At 35.5% G+C, this 27128-nt stretch overlaps 1 protein-coding gene across 1 annotated transcript in view; it reads left to right on the top strand.

Annotated features, from left to right (window-relative positions):
- The window catches only part of NALF1 (NALCN channel auxiliary factor 1), a 433491-nt gene extending 406579 nt beyond the window's left edge, over window positions 1–26912 (top strand). Inside the window, exons 2-3 of the mRNA XM_065740974.1 lie at window positions 15126–15297; window positions 26151–26912. Of these exons, the coding sequence (XP_065597046.1) occupies window positions 15126–15297; window positions 26151–26446 (468 nt within the window). The 3' untranslated portion in view covers window positions 26447–26912. The remainder of the gene's footprint in view (window positions 1–15125; window positions 15298–26150) is intronic.
- Window positions 26913–27128: the final 216 nt, after the last annotated feature.

Raw genomic sequence — 27128 nt, 5'->3', positions numbered from 1 at the left:
TAGCTCCAGCCTTTCATTGTACAGGAGTGAGATGGAAAGTAGAGTTATTTCTGCACCTAACTAGGAGGACTTCCTGATGGGGAAAATTATATAGAAAATTTTGACAAGAAATTACTTTGCACAGTTTGTCGCAAAGTCCTTGGCCTGTCTTTTAACAGGTCATGTTCAATTCAAAGGAGAACTGGCTGCCAAAAAGTTGTTCTTAATTTTGTGTCTACAGCACTTTTTGGAATTAAAGTTTACCAGTAATATTGGAGCTATGTCAAACAATTTCCAGCATGTTTTTGAGATACTTAGCAGAAGGTTAAATTTATGGACAAAACGTATGTATCCTTGTACCCAGATCTAAATCCACAGAACACAAAGTCTGCTCTCTTTTATAGATGCATGCTCCTTAACAAGCTCAGTTTCAAATTATACAAGATTAAAAACACCTACTTGCATCTATCATAGGGTCGATTTTTTCAGTGAAATGAACGGTGCATTTCATAGAATCGTAGAATCATAGGGGTTGGAAGGGACCTCTAGAGATCATAGAGTCCAACCCCTCTGCCAAAGCACATCCCCTACACCAGGTCACACAGGTAGGCATCCAGGTGGGTCTTGAATATCTCCAGAGATGGAGATTCCACAACCCCCCTGTGCAGCTGTGCCAGTGCTCCGTCACCCTCACCGTAAAGTTCTCACACACATTCGTGCAGAACCTTCTGTGCTGCAGTTTCTGCCCGTTCGTCCTTGTCCTGTCTCCACACACTGCTGAAAAGAGTCTGGCCTCACCACTTTGTCCCCCACACCTCAGATATTTATAAACCTGGATCAAGTCCCCTCTCAGTCTTCTTTTCTCAAGACTAAAGAGATCCAGTTCACTTAGCTTTTCTTCATAGGGGAGATCCTCCAGGCCCTTCACCATCTTTGTGGCCCTCCTGGTCTCTTTCCAAGAGATCCCTGTCTTTTTTATACTGGGGAGCCCAGAACTGGACACAGTGCTCCAGATGAGGCCTCACCAGGGCAGTGTAGAGGAGGAGGATCACCTCCCTTGACCTGCTGGCCACATTCTTTTTAATGCATCCCAGAATGTCATTGGCTCTCTTGGCTACGAGAGCACACTGCTGGCTCATGGTCAAGCTGTCGTCCACCAGGACACACAGGTCAATCTCTACAGAGCTCCTCTCCAGCAGGTCGTCCCTCAGCCTGTACTGGCGCATGTAATTATTCCTCCCGTTTCACAACATCTGTTTTCTCTGAATCATACACTGTGGATATAAGGTAAATCTCAGTGAAATCAATCTTTATGAACTTCTTTTATCTATATGAGTCTATTTCTTATCTTTAGAATTAGTAGCAGTTTATCGATAAATTGCCTGTTACTTTTATCCCCTAATATAAGAATTTAGAGTAGGGGAGGATAATTTATCTGAGTTTCTAAATCCCTAGGAGAGATAGGAAGGGTGTTTGAGCAAGTGATTTATCATAGGAGCCAATGTGTCTCCACTGGAGATGCAGAAAAAGAAAAAAAGAAAAAAAAATTAAAGAATCTGGCACCTGAAGTGCAAGTTAATAATGGTTCATTCTTGGCTAAACAGTTATAATCTTAATCCCTGACAATGCATGTACAGCTTTATTAGAGTTAAGAGTAAGTCCTTCTTTTGGAAACTAATGCATGATTTTCACCTACGCTTCCACATGCTACACCTAAGCCACAGTTTAGGATATTTGATGTTCAGTGTTTGAGACTGAACTTACACAAAACACGTCAAGAGCAATTCATCATTTGGTAGAACAAATCAAAAATGAGAGAGTAAAAAATCATGGAGAGACTAAAGCTTTAAAAAAACTGTTAGTTTTTATTAAAATGATGAGGCTACAGTACTAGCACCAAAACAGGTATATTAATGAACAACAGAACCATTGAAACTTAGCTTCCTCTTTTAGATCTAAATTCCTGGGTGCCATATTTGCTGTTTGACTGTCTGTATTTTGACTTCCCACTCAGCTGTATTTGTTTACAGTATTCAGTGGTCCAACTATATGAACTTACAGTCAGTTTGCCTATACAATTTTGAATATGTTAAGGTTGCTTGCTATGTAAGAAAGTAGAAATCATCTATTCAGTGTCACTCAATGACATCCATGGTGTTTTATCACTTATGAAGTCTCAAAGATTGAATACATGCATTCTTTTCAAAAGTTCAGACTTCAATTTGTCAGAAATCTGCTTCAGTGTTGGATTTTGTCCATTGCAGTTGATCCCTAAGTAGCATGACTAGGCCCTGATATTCACCATGAAGTTTGACCTATAGACAAAATTGTAATCAAAGGCTACTTAAGTATCTGTGATTTTTTTTTCAGTGAGAAAGCAAAAGAAAAAAAAAATTATGAAAAAAAATATATATACTTTACAGCTTGGTGGTTGTGAACTGATTTAGTGTAAATAAGTCATTAAGATGGAAAAATGTAGACAGGAGATTTGCTGAGTTTTCAAGTAGCTTGTTAGCATTCATAAGTGTGGATATTTAGGAATTATCATATCACACAGCTAGTTCATAGCTGAGACGAAGGATTCTGTATGTCAATCACTGGAACTATAATAACCCAGAAAAGGAGATGTCTGAGGCTAGTTCTTGAGATTAATAAACTCTGAAGGAATTTAGAACTTTAAATGCAAAGGAGCATGGGAGCTTAATGTATTATTTTCTCATTCTACTGAAGAAGAGAACTTTTTAAGAAGATACATAGGCTTGCCATGGTAAAAGTTTTTATTACTAAGGGTGAGATTCCCAGCATGAAGAAGAGAAGCTGGTCACAATAAAAATAAAATAAAATCATTTCCTTGTGTTCCTTCCCAATCTATATCACACAAAATATCGTTGAATACAGAGCAGGCAGGCAGACAGCAATGCCAGGGCCTACTTTCCAAGATATCTTTGATATTCATAAGGATTCATTAAAAATAAAAATAAAAAGAATAAAACATGTCAATATGAAAAGAAATATAGCTTCATAAAAGGATAATTAACTAGGTCACAGGCTAGCAAGGAAATATCTTCAATTATTGTATTGAGTGCCTTTAGGAAAGATGCATTTTGACAGAATCACAGCAGAGCTACAAGACTTAACAAGTCTTGATACAGACAAAACAAAAACAAAAACAAAAAAGGTAAAAACTTAAAAATAGTAATGTGCTCAAAAGTTGTCAAGGATAAACATTCAAACAAATTTAGAAGTCAAATAATAGCATGCAACCTAATTTAACTAAAAAAATGTAGAAGTGTTAATGCCTCTACATTCTCTTCTTATTCAAAGACTGTTGGGGAGTTGTAACATTGGAAACACGATCTGTAATTCTGGTGCTCCATCTAGTCTGAAGGCAGTGGCAAGTGGTCATCTCGAGCCTCCAAATGCACAAAAACACGTAAAGCTTTCCTCATCTCTGATCCCTATTAAGTCTTTTCTCATGTCTTTGCAGTCATGGGAAAAGATCACAGGTCTGATTCAACAGAAAATTAAGTCATTAAAGACCTGATCTGCCTTAACATAGGAGATGTGCTATTATTACCTATAGATGAGTGACAGCAGGAAAGCACAGCTAGTACTAAGATGCGAGGAGGTCTGCTTATATCAGCAATGGCCTATATTTATGTTGATCCATCATCAACATGGAAAAGAAGTGGAGGAATTAGAGAATCTGAATCTAAACTAAAAGCTTGCATCGTAAAGTTAATCAATTTTCCTTTGAAATTCATTCTTCAATATTTTTATTTTTGTAAAATATTTTATAAAAATATTATCAAAATATGTATATATAATAAAATTCTCACTTTAAGTAAACAACATAGGAGAAATGGCTGCTTTTTTTAATTCCTACAGTCTTAGGAGAATATTCATCAGGTGCATAGTCAACGAGGCTTAGAAGCTAATGAAGCTTTCTGAACCTGTTCTGTGCTTCAGTGAACACACCAATGAAAATGACACATGATTTATTTAGTACTCATGAAATAAAATTAGAAATAATTCCCCAGAAGGCAATTGTTCACAAGCCAACAGTCTGTCCCATACAGGACTTTATCAGTAAGCAATTCAATCCACAATCTTGTTTCTCAGGTATCCAGGAGTAGTAGATTTTGCACAAGAAGAAGCCAGAAAGTTCCAACCAAGAAAAGGTTAGATATTTTCCAATCTATGTCCAAAAAGTGAAAGATTTTCTTAAAGAATTTGTTTATACTTATCTTACTAATATATAATGTATCAGTCTTAGAAGAATATATAGCATAGTATAACAATATAGAAGTTTAGGTAGAATGCCAGAAATTGAGATAGCAGCATATAATCCAATTATATAAAATATAAGAAAATTTCTAGAAAGCACTGCACCTTATTTTATTCAGTTCCCCATAGATACTTCATAAAGTGAAAGCATTGTGATATTTCAAATGAAAATAAATATTTTAGATTTGGTACTATTCCGGAAATCTAGCAGATGAAAAAGAAGAGCTGTTTCTCTTAGCAAAAGTACCAGCAAGTGCAGCCTCTTACAAGGTAGTGTCACGTTCATCATACTAGATAAAGGATTTTTTGGTGCACTAAAAATGATATCTAGTGGGACCTGTCTCATAATTACCTCCTCAGAAGGTTTCTTGAGACTGATGCACAACATGAACTCTTTCACTAGACTAAGTATGTAGAATCATCTTCATAGTAGACAGGCTTTTTGAATAAGAAAAATATACATACTGTGTATACTATTAAAATCAGTTATTTCTTCTGCAGAAGAGTATTTTAATGCTAAAAGCCAGCCCTTCTTCAGAAGGAATTGATGAGAGATTCTAGATCTTCTCCAGAAAATCTAGAAGTGCAACAATGTTTACAGTCTTTAGATCTATTATTTTCTTTCCAAGGACTGCCGTATCCCCAGACCTAACATAAGAACATGTTTGTCAATTGATAATGCAAAAACAGATTGGAAAAATTAAGCAAACTTGCATTTCTGAAATGCAATAGAAGAAAGAGGAGATAAAGTAAGGAATAGATAGGGAGTGAAAATAACACATCTTGTCAACTAGACTGAAACAAACATGCATCACATAAGCAAAATACAGATTTGTATAAATTTTACCAGAAAGGCTTGACAAGATTCATTGCTTGGAACATCCTGGAAGATAATGATTATATTTTACTATTTATTCATCAGTTTTGATCCTGCATGACTTGGTTGTGGTCTGTCTGTTGACTAGACAGTGAAACATACGGCATCTTCTATGATTACTACAGCAAGAGCATGGTTATTCTCACAGGTGACAGGCGACAGGACAAGAAGAAATGGCCTCAGTTTGTGCCAGGGTATTAGGAAAAAATTCCTTACAGAAAGAGTTTATAAGCAATGGAACAGGCACCCCCATTGAGTCACCATCCTTGAACTGTCTGAATATGGTGTTAGAGTTACAGTAGTATGGTTAGGTTGATGTTGGACTTGATGAATTTGAAGGCCTTCTCCAACCTGAGCAATTCCATGAATTCTATGAATTCAAGACCATTGCTGGCTGATGTCTGTATTCAAAAGTTCTTGAGGCTAATATTCGACAACAAAGTCTCACATCTCATGATCTAAGACTATGGCTTTTCCAAAGTGATGCTTATCTCATATCATCTTGGGAAGAGAGATAGAGCTGGTCTTCCATTCTACATCAGACATAGCTGACTTGTCTGACATGCAAAATCAAGTAGAAGTCACAGATCTGTCTTGTTTTTAGTGGAATCACAGTTCAATATCCCATCTTTCTATTTGTTGTTTCTAGTTGATTAAGAATCAAGATTAATAGACTTAAAGGGGTAAAAATCTACTAAGAGCTAAAAATCAAACTACAATTTTAGAGGGTACAGATGTATTAGATTTGAAACAGAAAAAAATATTTAAAGTCTTATTTCTTGTTCCTGGTGTTAATAGTGCTTGAGAAATTCCACTTTAGTTTGCTGAATGTTAGCACGAATGTTTGGTAGTAATCTCTCTTTCCAACATTAATTTCATTGGTGGATAATTTGCCTGGTTAAGATTTTATTTATGTTCAGTTCAATAAGCCACATCTGTCTATAATACATAACAGTGTTTGAATTGTCTAGGGTCTTAAATCTCTTAAATCTTTTTTATTTATACAAGACCAAAAATAGTAGAAAGAACAAAAAATATACTTCAAATTCTCTCCAGTATAAATCCAGGATTGAGAAATAGTAACATATAAACGGAAAAGTATAGACATCTTTCAACTATAAGGCAGCTCCCAAAGTTTAAACCTTAGAGGAATGATAATCCTTGTACACTGGTAAACACCATATAAATCAGCTTTCAATGGATTTCTCAAAACCTATTATTGTGAGACTATAAAAAGAAAACAGGAAACAATAGGAAAAAAAACCAGACTGGTTAAAATCTTTAAGTCTTATGAATATTGTGTTGTGTTGTAAGAACTCTGAATGCTAAGCTTATAGAAATGAGCTACTACTGCCTCTACTTGGGAACCAGAATTATGAAAATATTGTCATAACCACTTTGCTGGAAGGTGACATGGCAAGAGGTATGTGCAAGTTGTCTTGTTGCTCTGTAATCTCCATCTACTCCTGTGATAACATGCTTCACATCTGCTGTGGCAAATGGAAAACTATTTATCTGCATATCAGCCTTTAAAACTCACCTCATCTGCCAGGAATTTTCAGCAGCTGTCATAAGTTGTTTGGAGGTCCTCTGGGCCCATTCAGGTTGTCTCTTCTGAACAGCAATGAGGATCTGTGGGCGGAAAAAGTAAGGATCTTAATTTGAGGATAGAAGGGATATAAAAATAAAAATACTGTGTTGGCCTACGGAATAGACTGCTAGCCAGCAGTATCAATATTCTGAATAATGTCATGTTGAGCTGAATTATACAGACTGCCATCACTTTAAAAGTTCTGAGGAGCACAGATGAACTCAAAGACTTTCCAGCCTTGACAGGCCACTTGGTTCATGAATGGAGATATATTTTTAGAATATACTATAAAACTTTAAAACAGGTTCCTACCCTCTACAACTGACCTGAAGGCAATGGTCCTAACATCTTCAAGAGCAGATAATCTTACTCTTTAAGGATTATTCATTTGTTTATTAAGTGCTGTTATATTACAATCATATCTCCTCATTTGAACATTTTAATATATTGCCTCAGTAGACTAAATAGCCTTCTCTCTTTTCTTCTTTTCTTTTTTTTTTTTTTTTTACATTTTTGTTTTTCTAACCTTTTTAACCAGGCTTCTTCTTATTATTTCTATAATGAGATACTTAATTTTCAGTTTCTTTTAAGCTTACCTGAAGGGATGTTCGTGAGTTTCAAAATGAAGTTTCTTTGCAATATTAAGTAAATCTAAGACTAATGGGATGAAGAATGGGAGGATATTTTAAAACACTGATGTTAACTATTATGATGACTCCAGCTTGTTGAATGGATAACCATCAGAAAGTTAGAAGTGGTGAATCTGGGTTTTGCACCATATCTATTCAGTGCAGAAGTTTAATTTGTTTTGACAGATGGGAACATTACAGATTTCTTCTCTATCTGTATCTGATTTCTCCTTAAAATTATACAAGTGATAGGAAGGCACTGATGCCATCTCCTCTCTAGTAAGTTCTTCATAATCAAAGATACGTATTTGTATTAGTAGCTAGCATGTTTGCATTTTTCTGGTTGTCTTTCCAGTATAAACAAATATGTGAGTGAAACAGCTTGTCATACCTCTGATTTGTAATTAGGTAAAAAAAATTTTGTTATGTAGTATATGAATTGAAGATCAACAGTTTTCTGGCAAACAGATTTCAACCTTAGATTACTTTTTCTCTGTCTTTAAGCAAAATAGCAATGTTATTCCAACCATGCAGATACAAGGAGTATTATTTATAATAAAATACAACTAAAACCAAAGGTTAAAATGCCCACCAAACAGCTGTGTTCATTCCCAAATTGTTGTAAATTTCAGGCATAAGTTTTCATAATATGAAACAGATTTTCTCATTTCCTACTGTGGTTAAAACATGAGGAATTGAAAAAAAATATTTCTATTATACAGGAAGCTCAGACTGTGAACGTGTTTTCATTCTGGATCAACTAAAAAGAAAGTAACATTTGAATTTCCCATAAAATGTGTGTGTGTGTGTGTGTGTGTGTTTGTGCTTGTGTACCTGTATTTACAAACCTACTTTTCCACAGGGCAGAATATCTTTGTGTCATTGCTGATGTAATAAAACACAAAAACGGTGATGTATATATGAATAAATGTTTAGTGAGCAATGTTTGTCTGAATAAGAATAATAGTTTCTGTGGAAAAAGGTATTTGAACCGTACTGAAAATAGAACTATGCCAGTCAAAGTTGTTTCATATTGAAAGTGCTTAATAATAGCAACATTTTATGTTACTATTATTAGTAGTATTCTACTGAAAGTGTTTGGGAAGTACTTCATTGAAAGTGTTTGGGAAATTAGCCTATTCCTGTGAAATATCTTACTTTAAAAAACCCACATATTCCAAAATCATATTTTGTTACATGTTTTATGGTGATGTTTAATCACCTGACTGTACCACTGACTGTAATTGACCAAGGTTTAGTCCTCATCTCATTATTATATATGCTCATTATTTCTGCACTACATTTGTTATCCAGCCCTATTCTAAGTCTGCCCACCACCTCAGAGCAGAACTTGACATGTTAGGTTAATTGAGAAATGCCACCAACAGTCCCACAGGTCTGCTATGCAGAATACCCATAAAAGGTGGTTTTTATTCCACAGCACACATGTAAAATGTAGTTTTCCTGAAATAAGATGATCTTTATTGTTCCAACCTGAAAAAATTCCTGGGAGGTTCACATTTGTAATACTACCCTTGCCAGATTTGATCAGATCTTGTAACAGGCATCTTTATTTTGGCTTCATAGTCTGTAAAAAACACTCATAAGCTATCTAAAGAACATCTGCTTGTAAAACGTGGTATCTCAGGTCATGATGCACAAAGCAGACACTGGGAGTGACCCATGTGTTTTGTAAAGAAGAAGAACAGTCACTCAAACCAATGCACCCTAGTGACCTAAATGTTTTTTCAGAGACTGCAATGCATAGACAATGGTTAGCTGGTAGATGACAGTAGCTATTACTTCTGTGGTGTAGAGATCTAATCCCCTTATTTACTATACAGTCTTCAATATATTCATCTTTGGCTGGCCAGTGTTCAGACCCAGCTTTAACTGGACAAGTAAAGTTTTAGGTTTACCAGACTTTGTCGGCAACTTTTCTCCAACTATTGTTGGCAACACCATGGCTTATAAAGTGAACTACTATTATTTTTAACTCCTGAATGTACCTGGTGACCCACAACCTTAAAGCTAAATGAAAATAAAATGAAGTATAGGAAATTATGCTGAAGTAGAAATGTTTAAAATGTTTCACCGAATGATAGAGGTGAAAAGTGGAAGAGACAACATTGTGTCACAGATGACAATTCACCTAAATGGAAAAAAAAAAAAAAAAAATTAAAAAAAAGAAAGAAAATAAAGTCAAAGTAACAGCTTTAAACATAAACCCTAACTAGAAATGCACATATAATGCTTTTAAATAGCTCATATTTTCCTAACTCTGTGACTCAGGCATTTGATTTGACATGCAAAGAAAGCTTCACCCATTGCATATAAGCAGTATGATGCATATCTAAATCTAGGGTTAGTTTTGGCTGAGGAAAATAGTTTGTTAAGACTGAGGCTGACAGGAAGAGAAAAATGAACTTAACTCTTAGCACAGAGCTTATTCGCTGCTGTTGTTAGTGAGTTAGCATGGGATGAAAACTGCTGGAGTAGAACAGAGAAAGGGCATTTCTGGGTTTAGTTCTGCTGAAAAACTCAATTTACTTAATCTGTTGTTCACTGAATATTCTCTAACAAATCAGCTGATTAGTCAGTCACAGCCTGAAGTACACCTCGGTATATGTAAATACTGTAGAATTTAGCTCAGAATATTCACAGGTTTTGCAGTTGTTGACTAGTATCACACTTTTTAATATCTTTATCTCAGTAAAGTACATTTTCCTAATGTGTTTGATAATGACAATGAACAGTATGACTCTGAAGTTCATGAAGGGCCTTTTCCTTTTCTACTGCTATGTGAAATTATTCTTTTTTTTCTGTTTGATGACTTAATTTTTGTACTGATGACCGAATATGGTTGCACAGCAGTTACAATTAATTTAATTCATAATATTTACTATTTTGAGAGAGTTTCTGCTGCGACTTCTCTCTTCCTATTTTCTTTCTCCCCCACCATCCTCCATATCTACATATTAAGAGCTTTTTGAAGATTTCTAAACTTAGTATTTGTATTTTGTATTATTATTTTTGACAATCCAGACAGTAATATCAATTTTTTCAGTAAGAAAAAAATAATTAAAAAAGTAATTTTCACTGAGAATAGCTAAATAAATACTTACTGAAAATTTCGCATTGTTCATTTAAGACTGTGATGGCAACAGCAGTCAGGAGCAATGGAAGAAGGGGCAGAAAAGAGCTGAATTCACCTCCTGAAAACTGTGAAGAATTGTCAGACATAAAGAATGAATTGATTGAACTTTGCTATTTCACTCCAATGATATATCTCATGCAATGTGATTCAGATAATTCAAGCTACATAGTTAGTCTGTTTTGATGAAAATTAGATTCTCTAGAATCACATATATTGCATATGTAATGTAAGAATGAAAGGAGGAGAGAGAAAACCTGTGAGCATATATGCCCAGCAAATACAACTTTCTCTCCCCTTATTTTTTGCAGTCTCAGTAAATGCAGACACAGTAAATGCATACATCACATGAGGAAAAGAAATTCTGTGCAGTGTTGCAGCCTGTTGTGAACTGACTAATACAGTGAGTAGGGCTATGAACAGCCTGTGCAGTATTCTACCTGACAATAGTGCACACTTTGGGGAAATAAGTTTTTGGCCCCCTCTATGCAAATAATACAGACATTTTACCTAGAAGTTCTGCCTGGTGGCCTTTGAAGAGCAGAAAGATCAATTCTGAGACACAGTCTAGCTTCATGTAGGATACAAGAGATAAAATATCTTGACTGCTATTCCCCTTGTAGAGACAAAAACAAGTGTTCTTCGCAATGTCATAAGAAAAAAACACATGCTGTGCTCTTTTAGAATCTCAGAATTCACCACAAATAACTTAGCTTTTTTTCCTCTTAACCCTAAGTCCATTTATTATGTGTAATGATTTGACAAAAAAATTCACTGTGCCATCTGCATTTTTGTGAAGTGTTCATTACTTGACTTGCCAAAACTGGTTAATTGTGATGTGTGCCACAGTACTTTTCCTGCTTCCAGCTTTTGCCTTGAAATTTGATCAGTAGAAGTAAAATGAATGTAAAATAGTGAATTAGTCTGCCTAATTAAAAACGTATTTTTATCACTTTATTGTCCATCATTTAAAAATACGAAAAAGATTTTGGTTAGTCATTCCAGGTAAACACTCATGCACACGAGTACACATATATGCATAAAACCAATGTACTATTTCAAATGCATACTATTTTGTACTTCCCTATAGAAACAAAGTAGTGTAGTTTGGATTTATTTAGGTTAGCAAAATTACCATTGAACGCTTCTAAGATTTTGCAGTTATATTTCTATATATGACAGATGACCTAATTTATCTGTTGTACTATTATTTCTACACTATGTCTTGTCTAATAGCCAGGATGGTATCTGTTTCAAATATAGTGCCTGTTGACAGCAAGAAGATGAGAAATTTAGGTGAATACAATTCTTCAGCATATGTATATGGTTACCCTGATATTTCCATAATCCGATTTGTCTGAGTGCTTTATGTTCCATTCCATGCTAAGCAAACAAACAAACAAACAAGCAAACAGGAAAAAAAAAAAAAAAACAAAACAGAAAAGCGTATGATTTTTTTCCAATTCTGTAAGATCAAGTTGCCAGACTTCTATTAGCAACTATTCCACATTTTCATATCATAAACAAAAGCTGAAATACAAGACATTTTAAACACTGTTCTATGCTACATTCATGCAACATGAATGAGTTCATATAATGCCTGATACATAAATTTAAGAAATTCAAAAATTACAGAGTATATTAGTTTTATTTGTTTTTAGTGATATTTCAAGAATTCACAATATATATATTAATAAAAATGATGCTTTGAGATATTATGGTCTGTTTTTGAGTCACTAAAGATTACCTCTTGTTTCTTGAAATTTCTCATTTTTTCTCTATCATTTGTATACCTTTTCCAATTTTATAATACAATTTATTTCAGTTCTTGCTTAGGGCTCAGTTTTGTTTGCTTTATTTTCTCTTGATTTTACCAAGAATATCATAAAGTGCCAGGCCTGGATATTGTTTTCACACCCCTTCTTTCCCTCTAAAATGTGACATAATTTGTTGACTTGAATATTTAGGATGTGCATTTTTGGAGGGACAATAATTTTGCTCTGAGAAACATAATGTCAAATATGGAATATTTTCTCTGCTTCTGACTATTTGATTCATGGTCTTCTCTTATTTCCACCTTCTGCAAAAGCCAATACAAAAGCATGTAGTACAATGAAAGATGAATGTAGTATCATAATATCACATAGGACCAGTATCAATGCATAGCATCCTGAAATAGAAAACATTTAAGAGATAAGGGAAAAAAGTGAATAAAAATTTGCATTTTTATTGTATTTTTTCACTGGCTCCTACTCTCATTAAATTTACCTTTCCAGAACAAGTCATTATCAGCTCTTTTTTTATGCTTTAGACTTTAGAAAGGAGGATGGGTCTTGGAAGCTTGGTAACAAGACGTTTCTCACTCTTGACCATTTTCCTGGATTTTGTAACTCAGACTAGCCTTTTCTTATATGACCACACATACACACACCTGTTCATGCTTCAGTGTAGGTGCTATCTAAAAGGTTGATTACAAGAGATAGATAAAAAAGTGTGTTGTTTTGTTTTATACTTTGTTTTGAAAAAGCAACAAACACAAACAAACAAAAAGAAACAAACAAAACAAAACCCTCTAACATATTGTAGTATCAAGCAATAGTATCTGCTTAAAAATGAAGTCCATGTTTTGGCACAAATGAAACATCATGGGTTTTTTTAGCTGAGAATTTGTGAATACAAGTAGAAAGATTATTTATATGATCTGAGAGCTTATACATAAAAATGTTCATATAAACCTGTTACTCCATGATTTATTTCTGTATTTCATAAGTTCATTTGAATAAACATATCCTGTCTTGATAAAATAGATGTGCATTTGCTTGTTTTCTTATTACCTTGTACAGTGTGTTGTTCAAAACACTTCCTGTAAACTGATGTAAGTTTTTAAATATTATATACAAACCAAGTAACTCTTAAATTTATCTTATATAGCTCCATAGTAAGCAGATCTAGCTAGACAGTTAGAGATCAGGAAGGAACATCTGTGAATATTTATCTGTTATGAGATAGAGTTGTTGTCTGCAACAAAGAGATTTTATTCAATGACTAATTAAAAATAAAAGAAATATATTAAAACCTTGATTTATTTTATTCAATCAATATAACAATTGAAAAATTAAAAGTGTGATGGGAGATACAGTCAACAGTGGGAATACCACTTACTGTTTCAAAGTGAGTTTATTTAACAACAAAAAGCACACATATCATTTAATTCTCCTCATTAATCATTTATTGTGGATAAGAATCCTGCTAGCAATTACAACTGAATTTGTAATGAAAAAATCTTGCTCTACAGAGTGCAGTAGGCAAGAACTACTGTAAAGAGATGAACATAGATGAACATAAACTATAGGTCCATGATAGAATCTTCACTTTATCACCTAGGAACCTTACCCAAACCTGTTACTTTTGTAAACAAGATAAAATTTTGTGATTCTGAGATGAATGCATTCAAATTAATTACACTACTGACACTAGTAAAAAGTACAACTGATGAGAAAAAACATGCTGAAAACAACCAAAACCTTCTGCTAGATTGCTTCTTTCAGGTGTCAGGTTTTGAATTTCTTTTTTCTCTGTAATTAAAAATAAACACAGAAAGAAGGAAAATACCGTTTTCTGTATTATTTTTCAGCCTGTCATAACAATGTTATTAATGATTTGGGGTATTATGAATGAATTCAGACTGGATATTTTCATTTTATAATATCCTAGATAGCAACTATCTAGCCAGCAAACTATGTAAATCAAAACTGATAACTGAAAAACAGAAATTGTAAACAAACTCCTACTTACATGGTGGTTTCAAAACCTTCACAGGCACTGTACTTCTATATGACTACATGTTAAGCTTTCCTATGTACAAGAGACTATTTAATTCCTGTTTCTAAGATCTTTGCTGAAAAGGAAAATAAAATCAACACGTTTATTTTGCTTTCCTTTTTAAATTGTTATAATAATAGCAGTAGTAATCACAGGACATGCAACCATGGTTACACAGTGACAGGTGACATCGTGTTTCTCTTTGCTCCAGATGTAGGCATTGGCTTTCACTGTTACATATTTATTCCCTAATCTACAGCTGTTGCTGTTCGGGATCCCTAACGTGTATTTCCATGCTGTGGATTTGTTAGGGTGTTATTTGAAGGGAAGCAGCACCATCTATTGCAACCTGAAAACTTAGCTCTAGGCAATATCAAGACCAGGGCTGGCCTAAGGTCAGTTTGAAACTGTTGCACTTATCTTTAAAAGCTTTTCTTCCTTCCCCAAACAAGCCATAAATGATGTTCTGATATTGGTTTGTATATCATAAGGTATGGGGACAGCAGTGTGTGACATGTTCACAATAAAAATATGCATCTTAGAGAGGTACATACCTATTTACAAATTAAGACAATAATAGTATTCGCCTAATCCTGAGTGACTGTTGCTTTAAAAACCTGGCTGGAGTTTTCTTTTTTGAAGTGAGAAGACAATCAAAAGTTAAAAGTGTGTTTTACCCAGATGAGCAGTGTTAATGTTAATGTAGGTGTGCAGTTCAGTATGTTCTTCTAATAATGACAGTGCTATTGTCATCCATCTATACTTCTGGTTCTTCTCTTTTTCCAGACTGTCTACAAAGCCTGGCTCTGTTCCCAGTATTTTGAAGTCACACAGTTTCACTGCAGCAACAGAATTCCTTGCAAGCAATACTGTTTGGAGGTTCAAACAAGGTGTCCCTTTATATTACCAGACAATGATGATGTCATCTATGGAGGACTATCAAGTTTCATCTGTACAGGTATAGTATAGAAAAGCTAATTTCACTTCTTTCCATAAATCTAAATATGGAGGAGAATTTGAGTATGTTTCCATCTATCACTTTAATTGCAAGAGCCTATAGGTATCCCTCATAAGAAAGATATCTCTGAGGTGCTAAGATTTGAGCCCAGATTTAGCTTGCACATTTGTGCTATAGCTTGCCACAGCCATTAACATTATTAGAATAAATTTGCTATGGTTATTTTTTGTGCTGTGCAATTTATGTTGAAGATTTCTGTAGCTCTGTGTCATGTAATATTAGAGAAAAACACTGTGTTATGAAATACTCAGAAAAAGGGAAATATAAGGTCAGTTTTTACTATTTTTCTATTTTCTATTATTTTTACTATCTGTTCATCTATATTCCTGTGTCAGATAAACAAAGGATCTGAGATGAAATAATCAGAAGTGTTCAGCAGCTCTTGGATGGCAAATCTCTAAGGAAAGGCCTTTAACTAGTGAAGAATTTTAAGAATCAGAGCTTTCCCTGTGAAGCACTCATCCTGTGGTTTCTTATAGATAGTAGTTAGATTCTGAGAAGACTGTTAATATAGGTATGTGCATCATTTAATAAATCACTTTGCTCCTTTGACATTCCAGAGAGGGTATGATAGGTAACAAACAGGGATATTACAGGTACCTCAGAACTTTTGTCTTTATATGTATATATATATATGTGTGTGTGTGTGTGTGTCAGGGCTGATTGGGATTCATCCACACTAAACTTCAGATCAGTGCTATCTGTATATTTCTGGCCATGCTATGCCATGCTGTTCTAAATGGTTTGCCCAATGTGAACTAGTTAGAGTAAAATATAAAGCCTCAGAAATGCTTTATGCTACCTCAGAGGCAAGTGTAATATTTGAGGAAACTCACTTCACTGTATAACCTGTATTTGGATTTCGGGGGATTCTGGTAGCAAAATATTTACTGTATTACCATCTTGAAGATTAATTTTATTGCACACAATCCAGCAATAACTGGATTACATTTTGCAGACAATGTACAGAAATGTAAACTGAGTTACTTTTTCGTGCAGTCATCAATAGGGCATTGGTGCTTAGCACTTCATAAGTATTAGCAGCCTTCCAATGTGCATATAATTAGAATCATTTTCCAGTTTAGGTAGGACAATACCACCTGAAGTGAGGGACATAAAACCTTTTGAGTTACTGCTTGTATACATATATGAGTGTTCGTGTATTTACATGTGTGCACACTGGCATGCATACATAAGAGAAATGAACAAACAAATAGTAAACAAAGTCATCATTACTATAGAAAATCTCATAAGAGATACATATCTACCTCTTCATTTTCCTAGTACATGTTCAAGTCCAAATTCATTCCAAAATCAGATAAAATAGATGATTTTGAAAAGATACTGAAAGTCAGTATCTCTGAGTTTGGGATGAAAAGTGGATTCGGGGAAGGACAGAACTTATTTCATTTCAGGTTTTATTTATGGAAGTATCTACTCATAAACTCTGTGGTTAAGCTCTCACTGTAGCCAGTGAAGGTCTCATGTATGTAGTCAGTAGAGCTGAGAGCTATTTAGTCCAGCCTAAGTAGTCACCTGCACCTGATGAGCTGAGTACCACTCTACAACCCACTAACTGTACTGAATCCAATCTGTCCAAAGTAGCTGATGTTAATCACCAGAGTATTATTGCAAACTTTTAAAATATAATTATTATATAGTTATAAAAATTATTCTCATATCATCAGTGCGCTAATATTTGTTTGGACTTGTCTTGTTGAGTTGGCACCCTCAGTATCAGGACTGGAGATCTGAAGTGGGTTAAGCCAGTATTAGATTTTTTACACCCATGAAACAAAGACTTGCTAGCTAACTGAGGAACATGGATAATTATTCCAAAATTATCCCCACATGCATCAAAAGAGGGGTGGCCAGCATGGTGAGGGAGGTGACTGTCCCCCTCTGTTTTTCCCTTGTGAGGTCTCATCTGAAGTAAAGCATCCAGGTCTGGGGTCCCCAGTACAGGAGGGATATGGAGCTGTTGTAGCAGGTCCAGAGAAGGCCACAAAGATAATCAAAGGGCTGGAGCACCCCTCCTATGAAGAAAGGTTGAGGAAGTTGGGCTTGTTTAGCCTGCAAAAAAGAAGGCTCTGGGGGGATTGTAATGTGGCCTTCCAGTTCCTGAAGGGAACTAACAAGTAGGAAGGAGACTAAACTTTGACATGGTTTGATAGTGGCAGAACAAGGGGGGATGGCTTTAAACAAAAAGAGAGATTTCAATTATATTTAGGAAGAATTTTTTTACAACACTGCCCATGGCAGTGGGAGTGAAACTGGATGATCTTTAAGATTCCCTCCAACCTTAGCCTTTCCGTGATTCTATAATGTGATATGAAGAATATTATCTTCTGGAGAAGGAACCTCTCTGCTTTTATAGGATTATTTATCACTGTCAAAAAAAAAAAACAACCAAAAACCGTACAGAACTTGTGTCTTCTGGTATTCTTTAATAATGTTTTAGAAGCAATAGTTCTATAATAAGGGCTTCTCTTCCTCCTCGTCATGGTAACAGACTATTTCTTCTAACATTCAAAAGAGATTTAGGTTAATGGAAAGGCAGGACTGTTTTCTACAAAGCATTTCAATACATCGTGAAAGACAAGTAACAGGAAAAGGTGTGCTGACGGTAGCTGCTTTTATCTGATGTCGAACACAGGGCAGATCACGGAGAATCTACTTAGACACCCTGACCACGGCTGGGCAGAAGGGCGAGGCGGCATGGTAGCTCTGTGCGCAGCTGTGGGAGTGGGGAGCAGCAGCACCTAGTGGGGAGCGAGGCACAGAGCCGCGCTGGCAGACAGCACGTCTGCCGGGAAGAGAAAAATATCCACAAATAAGCAGTGAACTAAGACAGGGAACCCACGTGTGTTCGCGTTGGTTTCGTGTTGTTGTTGGTTTTGTTCTCTGTTTTTGTTTTTGTTTTCTTTCAGGACGGGATTTTCTTGAGATTGGAGACTGAAGGATCACTAAATTAAATCAGGAGGGAGGGAGGGAGGGAGGAAATAAAAGAAGAAAAGGGGAAAAGGGGAAAAGGAAAAGATAGAAATAAAGAAAATCAAAATGAAAAAAAAAAGGAAAACAAGAAAGGAGAAAAAGTTGTAGTTTATAACAAGGATTAGTAATGATTTCTTGGAAATTTTTAAAGAACTGCTGTAATGAGTAAGATGTATTCTAGTCAGAGAAAGATTTATCTGTAACTCCAAGTAGAAAGTAAACTTCCTCTATTGAAGTAGATAGAGGAAGCAGGAAAAGGGATGCCATACTAGCTCAGTATCCCTGACTTCCATAGAAATACATGTGAGGATATGGGGAACTGCAGTGCCAAAAAAAAAAAAAGTATTTAATTAACCAAAACACTCAGAATTACAGTGTGGTTTTGATTATGGAAATTTTGAGTTAGAAAATGGTTTGTGTCCTTGCCCTGTCCCCCATCCCCTCTCAAATTTCTTCTACTAAATAAAGGGATTGATGTTAGTCTCTCTGTCAGGAACTTTTAGGGGCAACCATCGAAACTGAGCTTTTGTTCTCATTTTAGAATTTTCAATTTTATAATCATTTGATTAAAGTTTCCAGTGATTTCATGTTACGTCTCCTTGTGTAGCTCATGCCTGCAATTGCTAATTCAAAAGAGAATCTTATTCAAGGGAGATAGTATTATGTCTAGGCAAACATATGCGCATACACAACAGATTATAATGAATTAATCCTATGCAAAATTCCAAGGGAAGCTGTTTTATTGTGACTACTATGAAAAGAGTGTCAATACCAATGGATATGTTTTATTTCACGGACATAGTCATCTTTTCTTCTCTTTTCCTCAGTGCAAGTGGAATATGTTGAACATTTCTTTCACGCATGCTCTTTGAGTATGAAAAAAGAGAGTTGAAAAAATGTAAAACTCTATGCACAGAGCACTGGGAAGAGATTGGTATTTCACAACACCTGATTTCAGGGCAGTGCAGTCCAGCAGCTGGTCTGGGGACTGACCCAGCCCACAGTCAGTTTTTGTCTGGCTGGCTAACATCTCTCAGTGGATTAAGAGAAAGGATGCAAAGATCATAGATGTTTTCTTCAGTGCCGAAATCATCCTTTCAGGCTTGCAGTTTGCTCAACACAGAAAACCTGAGATCTCCAGGTTCAGGTAGGATATTACAAAGGGCTTCTCCAAAAGAGTGGTAATGCACTAGAGCAGGCTTCCTGGAAAGATGATAGAGTCACCGTCCCTTACAGTGTTCAAGAAACGTGAATGTGGCAGTAAGGGGTGCAGGTTACTGGGCACAGTGATGATGGATTGAGGGTTGGACTAGATGAACTTTTGAACCTTAATGATTCTGTGACTCTGTGATTCTATTTGATAATGCAAGTTCTCAGCTACAAAAAAGTCTTTCAAGATAGTGACCACCATTAGTTATGTATTTTCACCAGTGATAAACAAGAACCTGCATACTGCGCTTGTAAAAATCTGCGCCAACAGAGGTGACTCATTGTCATTAATGAGTTGTGAAGAATTCTATAAAAAGCATCTTCCTCTTACGGGGCAGATAGGTGTGTTTCTAGGTTTCAGCATCAGGTTTAACTGTAGAGTGTCTTTTTGCAAACAGATGCTCATTTTTCAGTGCAATTTGTAAAACAATTTCTTTGAGACAATGTGATATTTAGAATGTATCATAATCTATCTTTGTTAAAAAAATCAGGAAGAGAAAAAGTCTGAATTCAATCTGCTTTATGTTGTTCTTGGCAAACTCCAAAATACAAACACACTCACACTTGTATACTTGATCTAAATTCACACTCTATATAACACATAACAATATCTCATTTGCCTCCTGCCTACACCTTTTAGTAGGTCCTACAATATTAGAGCATTAAACTAACACTGACAGCAGGACAAATCCCATTTATGTTTGACAAGCATGGTCTAAATCATTACCAGTTATAAATCTCCTTACAAGGAAAATTTGCTGAGGTTTCGCACTAGAATCTGTCACATAAATACTTCATCTGTTTCAGTCTGGTCTCATTTTAGAGTCTTGAATACTGGGGCTTTTTACAGTTTCATAGGTTTGTTAGCTGCAAATATTTTTCTTCTAAAAAGCAAACAAACAAACAAACAAACAACAATGAATTAGCTTACACATATCTCTGAACAAGAGCAACACAATTCTTTCATAGGTATAAACTTTTCCTTCTGTCATATCACAGCAGTAAATGTTCTCATTAAATATTGCACAAAGTAGAAACTGAACTAGAGGTGAAGTAGGGAAAACCAGATGCTTGCTACAGGCAAATTATCCCACACTTAACCTGCATCTCAATATAGAAAAGCAAAGAAGGTTATTTGTATAGTCTTGAGAGTCAGCTGTTAATACTTATCTTTCTGACTTACAGTAGCTTATAGGGGTACTGCTGATTTGCACTATCAGAATGAAATTAGTCTCATATATACTGTAGGAAAAAAAAAGTCAATGCATGTTGAAGAAAGAAAACAAATGTTTCTTGAACATGTACACAAACATGCTCCACAGGCAACTATCTGTAATAGTTTCTGACATATAAACAGAAAATGAAGTTAAAACACAGCAATCCATCTATACCGCAACGATGGGAATTGAATCTGAAATGAAAATTAGCCTTTTCAAAAGAGACAGCCTTATTCAGAAGTTTAAAATAATTTGTTTGACTAAAGAATATTTTATTTATCTTTCAGGTTTCTTTTACATTCATTTTTATCATATAAAGGATATAAAATATATACCTAAATAGAAGCACCATGATGTATCACAGACGCAGCAATTTAACAACTGAGAGGACCATCTGGACAGGATCAAAGAGATCTGGCTTCCAGATCAGATTTAAGCAAGCAATGACATCTAGTCATATAATGTCTAATGAGTTTTCTTGCCTTCTGTAGTTGGAAAATGTTAATATTGAAAACTCAGAAATAATTCCTCTGAAAGGGAAATGTCATGCTGTGAGTGTTGGCATTCTCTGATACAACGTCGTCACTGCAGGATGGATCATTCTTGGCAGCCATTAATTACTGTGTGCATCACAACAAATCGGAGCATTCAACATTTCTGTTATACTACATTCAACTATGTTTTCTTCTTATAGTATATGTTCTTTTCTTCAAGCTTGATATACGCCTATGTAAAATATGACATTGGTTTATAGTAGCATAGAGAGAAAATAAGGAAAATAACAAAACACATTAAGAAAATAAAAAAGGTTTTATTTCTGCATAATTCTAAAATACTTCTGGCTGCAAGTATACCAGCCAGCTGAGTTTCCTTTGATGTCAAGTGCAATTTGTAAAGTGCTAGGGCTCCCTGAATCTTTGTATGAAAGAAACAACCAATTGGGCCAAGGAAGAGCAGCTGCCACAGATCCATATCCAGATACAAGTGTGGCAACACTGAGCTGAGATGCGAAAATGCAACAAACTTTTTTGATTGTGGGCTCCTGTGCAAAAGAAATGCACATGCTCAGGTAGAAATGACAGCATTCTCTGAGTTAGCTGGTGATCTAGCTGATCAGTAAGTAGACCATGTATGAATGTCACTCTGAAAGTAATGCCTCTTTATTTCTATGGAAAATGCAATAGAAAGAGTAAACTACTTAGACCAAATTCTTAGCTACGAGTCACTGTTTTTTCAATACACTTGCCACCACTATATGATTTGTGTGGATGAGCTGATCAAGATGCTCTTCATTTGGTCATGTGACAGATGTGCATGGCTGTCTGGAATGTAGCTGGTCTTTCGCATCACTGTCACCACTATTGGAACACACCACCCATCTCCTAACAGAGTTCACATCCACCGTTCAGTCTTCATAAAAGTTCAGCAAGTGTTGATAAATGTTAATGGATGCCTTTTTTTCTACAGAGAGAAGTTCAGTTCCACATCTTTGCTTCATTCACACTTCCATGTCAGAAGCCATTTTGTCAGACTGCCCCCCTGCTGGCGTCTGATTAAAGGCAACAAAATGTAACACAATACTGGTGGGAAGGTTTAGTCTCCGCTACCATGGCACCACCATCCACCTCTGATGTCTTGGACCAGTATTATAAAATAGGAGACCTTACTTTTGGAAGAGCCTTCATATATATAGACACAGTCTTTACAATTTTAGTTATAGTATAAGTAAATACAAATATTTACTGCTTTTTCCACAAAGCTGTTTCTGCACAAAATGAATGATGCTCGTGCTGTCACTCTTTTTTCTTTCAGTATGATTTAGCAGAGCGGGACATATGGGATATATCTGTATTCAAGTCTCCATTAACATAATCTCAGTCAAATGAGTACTCTTAGTTCTTGCATCAGCATTGGTAATGCACTATACAGATAAGACTGTGTTCTAATAATCACAGAACTGTAGGAGTTGGAAGGGTCCTCTAGAGATCATCCAGTCCAACCTCCCTGTCAAGGCAGGTTCCCTTGACCAGGTTGCACAGAGAAGGAGAATCCACAACCTCTCTGGGCAACCTGTTCCAGTACTCTATCATCCTTACAGTGTAGAAGCTCCTATGCACATTTTTGAGAAACTTCCTATGCTTCAGTTTGTGGCCATTTCCCCTTGTCCTTTTGCCACACACTGCTGAGAAGAGTCCAGCCTCATCCCTTTGCTTTCTGCACCTCAGATGTTTATGGGCATTGATCAGATAGATCCCTTCTGAGCCTTCTTTTTTCAAGGCTGGTCAGACCCAATTCTCTCAACCTTTCCTCATAAGAGAGGTGTTCAAATCCTTTAGCATCTTTGTAGCCTTCCACTGGACTCTTTCGAGGAGGTCCCTGTCTTTTTTGTACTGGGTAACCAAAACAGGACACAGTACTCCAGGTGAGGCCTGACCAGCGCAGAGTAGAGGGGGAGGATCACCTCCCTTGACCTGCTGGCCCTGCTCTTATTAATGCACTCCAGGATCTCCATTTGCCTTCTTATCCACCAGGACACATTGCTGGCTCATGACCAACCTGTCATTCAGCAGGACACTCAGATTTCTCTCGTCAGAGCTCCTCTCCAGCAGGTCATGTCATAACCCAAACCAGTGCATGTGGCTATTCCTCCTTAGGTGCAAGAGTCTACACTTACTCTTGTTAAACCTCATCTGGTTCCTTTCTGCCCAACTCTCCATGTTATATGCCATTAGAAATCAAAGAGAATTCTTTTATCTTGTCTTCATGAGTGGTTGTATATTTATATGGAAATGGTCTGATACCAAGTTCAAGATTCTCCATATGGACTAAGATTTCTTCTTGTCAAATATAGAATGTTAGAAAATAGAGGAATAGAAATCCAGAGCTGGGAATTTTAAGTGGAATATGAAAAGCAAAGTATTTTTATAGACAGTAACATTTGGTGGGTCTACCTCAGAAATAAAATTATGAACATTCAAGTAGTACAAAGTAATGATACTTTCAGACTGAACAATAAAGGCAGAAGAGGAGGAGGTGAGTTTTTGTGGTCTTCTGGATGAACGTATCATTTTTATTCCTCTTCCCAAACTCTGTGTCAATATAAGATGTTTTGATAAAAGAACAAAATAGTCCTTTTCTCCTCTTTTCCAAGGTTAAAGTAGCCAGCTTTCCAGAGTTCCTGGTAAATCTTTTTTCTGTAATCTTCTGTCTAAATAGACTGACTGAGGAGTTCCAAGAGACCAAAATAGATACTTATAGCTACAAACGAGTGTGTGGTGAAGTTCAGTAATTAAGCTTTCTTATTTTGGTGCAAAACTCTTACTGAATTTATCTAAATGTTCTGCAACTGTCAAGAATAGTGGTTCTGTAGTTAACTGGTCATTAAATATGCAACTGCAAATTCATACCTAAATTCAGCGGCTGAATTAAAATAAAGAGGAAATTTAATTGTACATTAAGAAACAAGTTCAATGCGGCCTTGATGGTGGAGTTACCTTCAATTTATTTATAAGTCAGTAAGTGCATATGAACTATTTAAATACTTTTTGATTCCCAACTTGTATATATAGGCTTCTATTTCAAAGGAATTTGGGGTATTCCTATTACAAGAAAATCTGGAGATGAACTTATAACAGTAAGAAAGCCCTAGTAGGATCAAAGCATTAAGCATTCTCTCTGTCTCTTCTATTACTGTTAATAGTTTGAGCAACTGCAGTCAAAGAACAGACTGGATAATTACCTGCTTTGTGGGGTACTTCCAATATATTACCATGTTAACAATCTTGAGCATTTTTAAAATCAAAAGATGGGTTTCAGAAAACATGACATTAGCAATAAGACCATTTTATGATAGCAGCAATATTTGCAGCAACCAATGGGAAATTCCAAAATGCAATAGAACAAATCATTTTCAAGGGCTGGTCTGACTGCATATTTGTAAAGACTGTATGATTTCCTACAGAGTAAACCCTCCCTTTACATGACATCAAACAAACTGTATCTTTAAAAACTTGATTGAATTAAAGAACTTTTATTTATTTATTTATTTGGACTCGTTTAAAAAAGTGCCAGTGTAGGTTTAATCTGCATTTTAACATCTTTAAAATACCTAATGCATTTCTTATGTATTTACAGATCAATATTATGGAAGTAGGAATGAAGGAGTTCAATTTTATCTTATCTCAAGATGTGGTTTTCTTAACAGGATATTCATGTAATTCAATCAGTGTGGATCAGAGAAACAAAGCCTAAACTTACAGACTTTGCTTTTTTAATGAAAAAAAGGTTGCTGTGACACTTTAGACTAAGTGTAGCTCTTGTTTCAAGATGTAGTTACTTTAGAAGATATAGCAGTTAAGAAGCTACTTTTCAAATCTTCATCCTAATATTTCAGCAAAGGTAATTTTACCATGAAACCTCACAGCGCTCTAAGGTAAGTAGCTACTGCAAAACTTACTACAATATCTATTTAATTGGAGAAAAGATAATCATGAACTGTATTAGCCATCATTGCATTAATCAGGCTAAGAAAGGTTCTTACAGTTTAGCTGTGAAGAAGATACATGAGAAGTAAATGCAACACTTTGTTTATGTTACTGTTCCTTACAAGACAAGACAGCACTGACATTTTCCAAAAATGGTGTTGTATCTTCTGGAAAAGACAGAATTTCTCTAACTATTCAAAAATACATATCAAGATCAGGCTGAGTAGTTCAGTGCAGTTCCAAAGGCAGAAATGACCTACTTGTACAATAAGAAATATCAAGAGATCCAATTACCGCATGATAAGGAATGTTTTTTTCTCAACCCTGGCATATACTAAAGAGATCATCGCAGATGGAAGAACTCAGCTGAAGTAGTGTAAATAAGCAGAATCTGAACAGCTTTGATTGGAAACTTCTTATGAAATTGTTGGATCTGTAGTGGTTTGGAAATCCATACTGTCAATGTCGTTATCATGCCAGGTCTTGTTATTTTATGTCTACCTTTTCATGAATTACTGGTATGTGCTCACGGAGGAATAATTTCAAGATCTTTTTGATTTTTGTGGAAATGTCCAGTTTGATTAGCTGCTACTTCACCCAAAATAAAAAATTTAAATATCAAGTTTTGTTGAGGAACTCAGTGACTTTTTTTTTAGCTCCATTTCTATCAACAGCCATGCTCACTTTCATACTTCTGTTGAGCAATCATTAGATGCTACTTCCTGTTACACAAAATGGTAAGCATTCTGAGAGCCTGAAGCTAATTGAAAGATCTGACTTCAATTGGTTAGACTAAGAAATCTGAACTATCAACTGCTTATTTAACCTTCCAGCTTCTACCAAACTTTTTTGTGTCTGTTGCTTATTTTGGCTTGTGTTTACCCTACAGGGCTCTATGAAAACTATCCAACCAATGCAGAACCAGAATGCTGTGATGTCAGATGGGGACTATTATCAGATCATCAATCCAAAGGGACTATAAAAACAAGTGGCTCAACAATGTGTCATAGGACATCGCTCACAGTTTCATCAGCATCAAGACTGTGTAACAGCAGACTTAAACTGTGTGTTCTTGTATTAATTCTATTACATACAGTACTTACAGTCTCAGCAGCACAGAACTCAACAGGACTGGGCTTAGGAGGCATAACAACTTTGGAAGAAAATTCAACCAATGAGGAATGAAAAAAGGATTCATCTTATATGACAGAAACACAAGAGGCCCAAATGACTACAGTCAAATATAAAAACGACTGAGTGCTTTTCCCTCAGATTTCTTCTTGAATGACCTTTTGGGTAAAAGAAAAAGAATGGGCCACTACCCAAACAAGAAGAACATAAGAACACAGCTTTTTATTGACTAAAAGGCTGTATGGTGACTTAAATTTCTCACACCATTTTATACACTGTGTTTTAATGTTTGGAGTTTCTTTTTTTGTTTGTTTTTTGCACTTGTTAATACAGGATTTTATTTTTGGGACAGTTTCTCAAAGCTAAATTAAGTCTTTTCTCTGTCAATATATTTCTAGTCATTGTGTGTGTTCATCTGATAGTTCTGTCTTTTATGTCCTGTCAGTTTCTATTAGAGGAATGACTGCTATGATTCCATGACATAGTAAAAAAATAAAAATTAAAAAAAAATTAAAAAATAAAAAAATACACAAAAAAGAACAACAAAATAAAGATTAAAAAGAAAAAGAAAACGGAAAAAAAAAAAGAAAAAGAAAAAAAAGAGAAAAAAAGAAAACAAATCTAACTGTCCTCTTACCCATGGGAACCATTCATCTCCTTTCCCTTCCTCATCTCAGACAATATACACTTGCTTCTGTCTGTGTAATCACAATGAATGGGTACACGATTCCAGTGT

This window comes from Cyrtonyx montezumae, unplaced genomic scaffold, assembly GCF_038088225.1.
Source record: "Cyrtonyx montezumae isolate F1298 unplaced genomic scaffold, pur_monq_1.0 scaffold_3, whole genome shotgun sequence".
NCBI lineage: Eukaryota > Metazoa > Chordata > Aves > Galliformes > Odontophoridae > Cyrtonyx > Cyrtonyx montezumae.
This window is presented reverse-complemented; position numbering and strand designations above follow the sequence as displayed.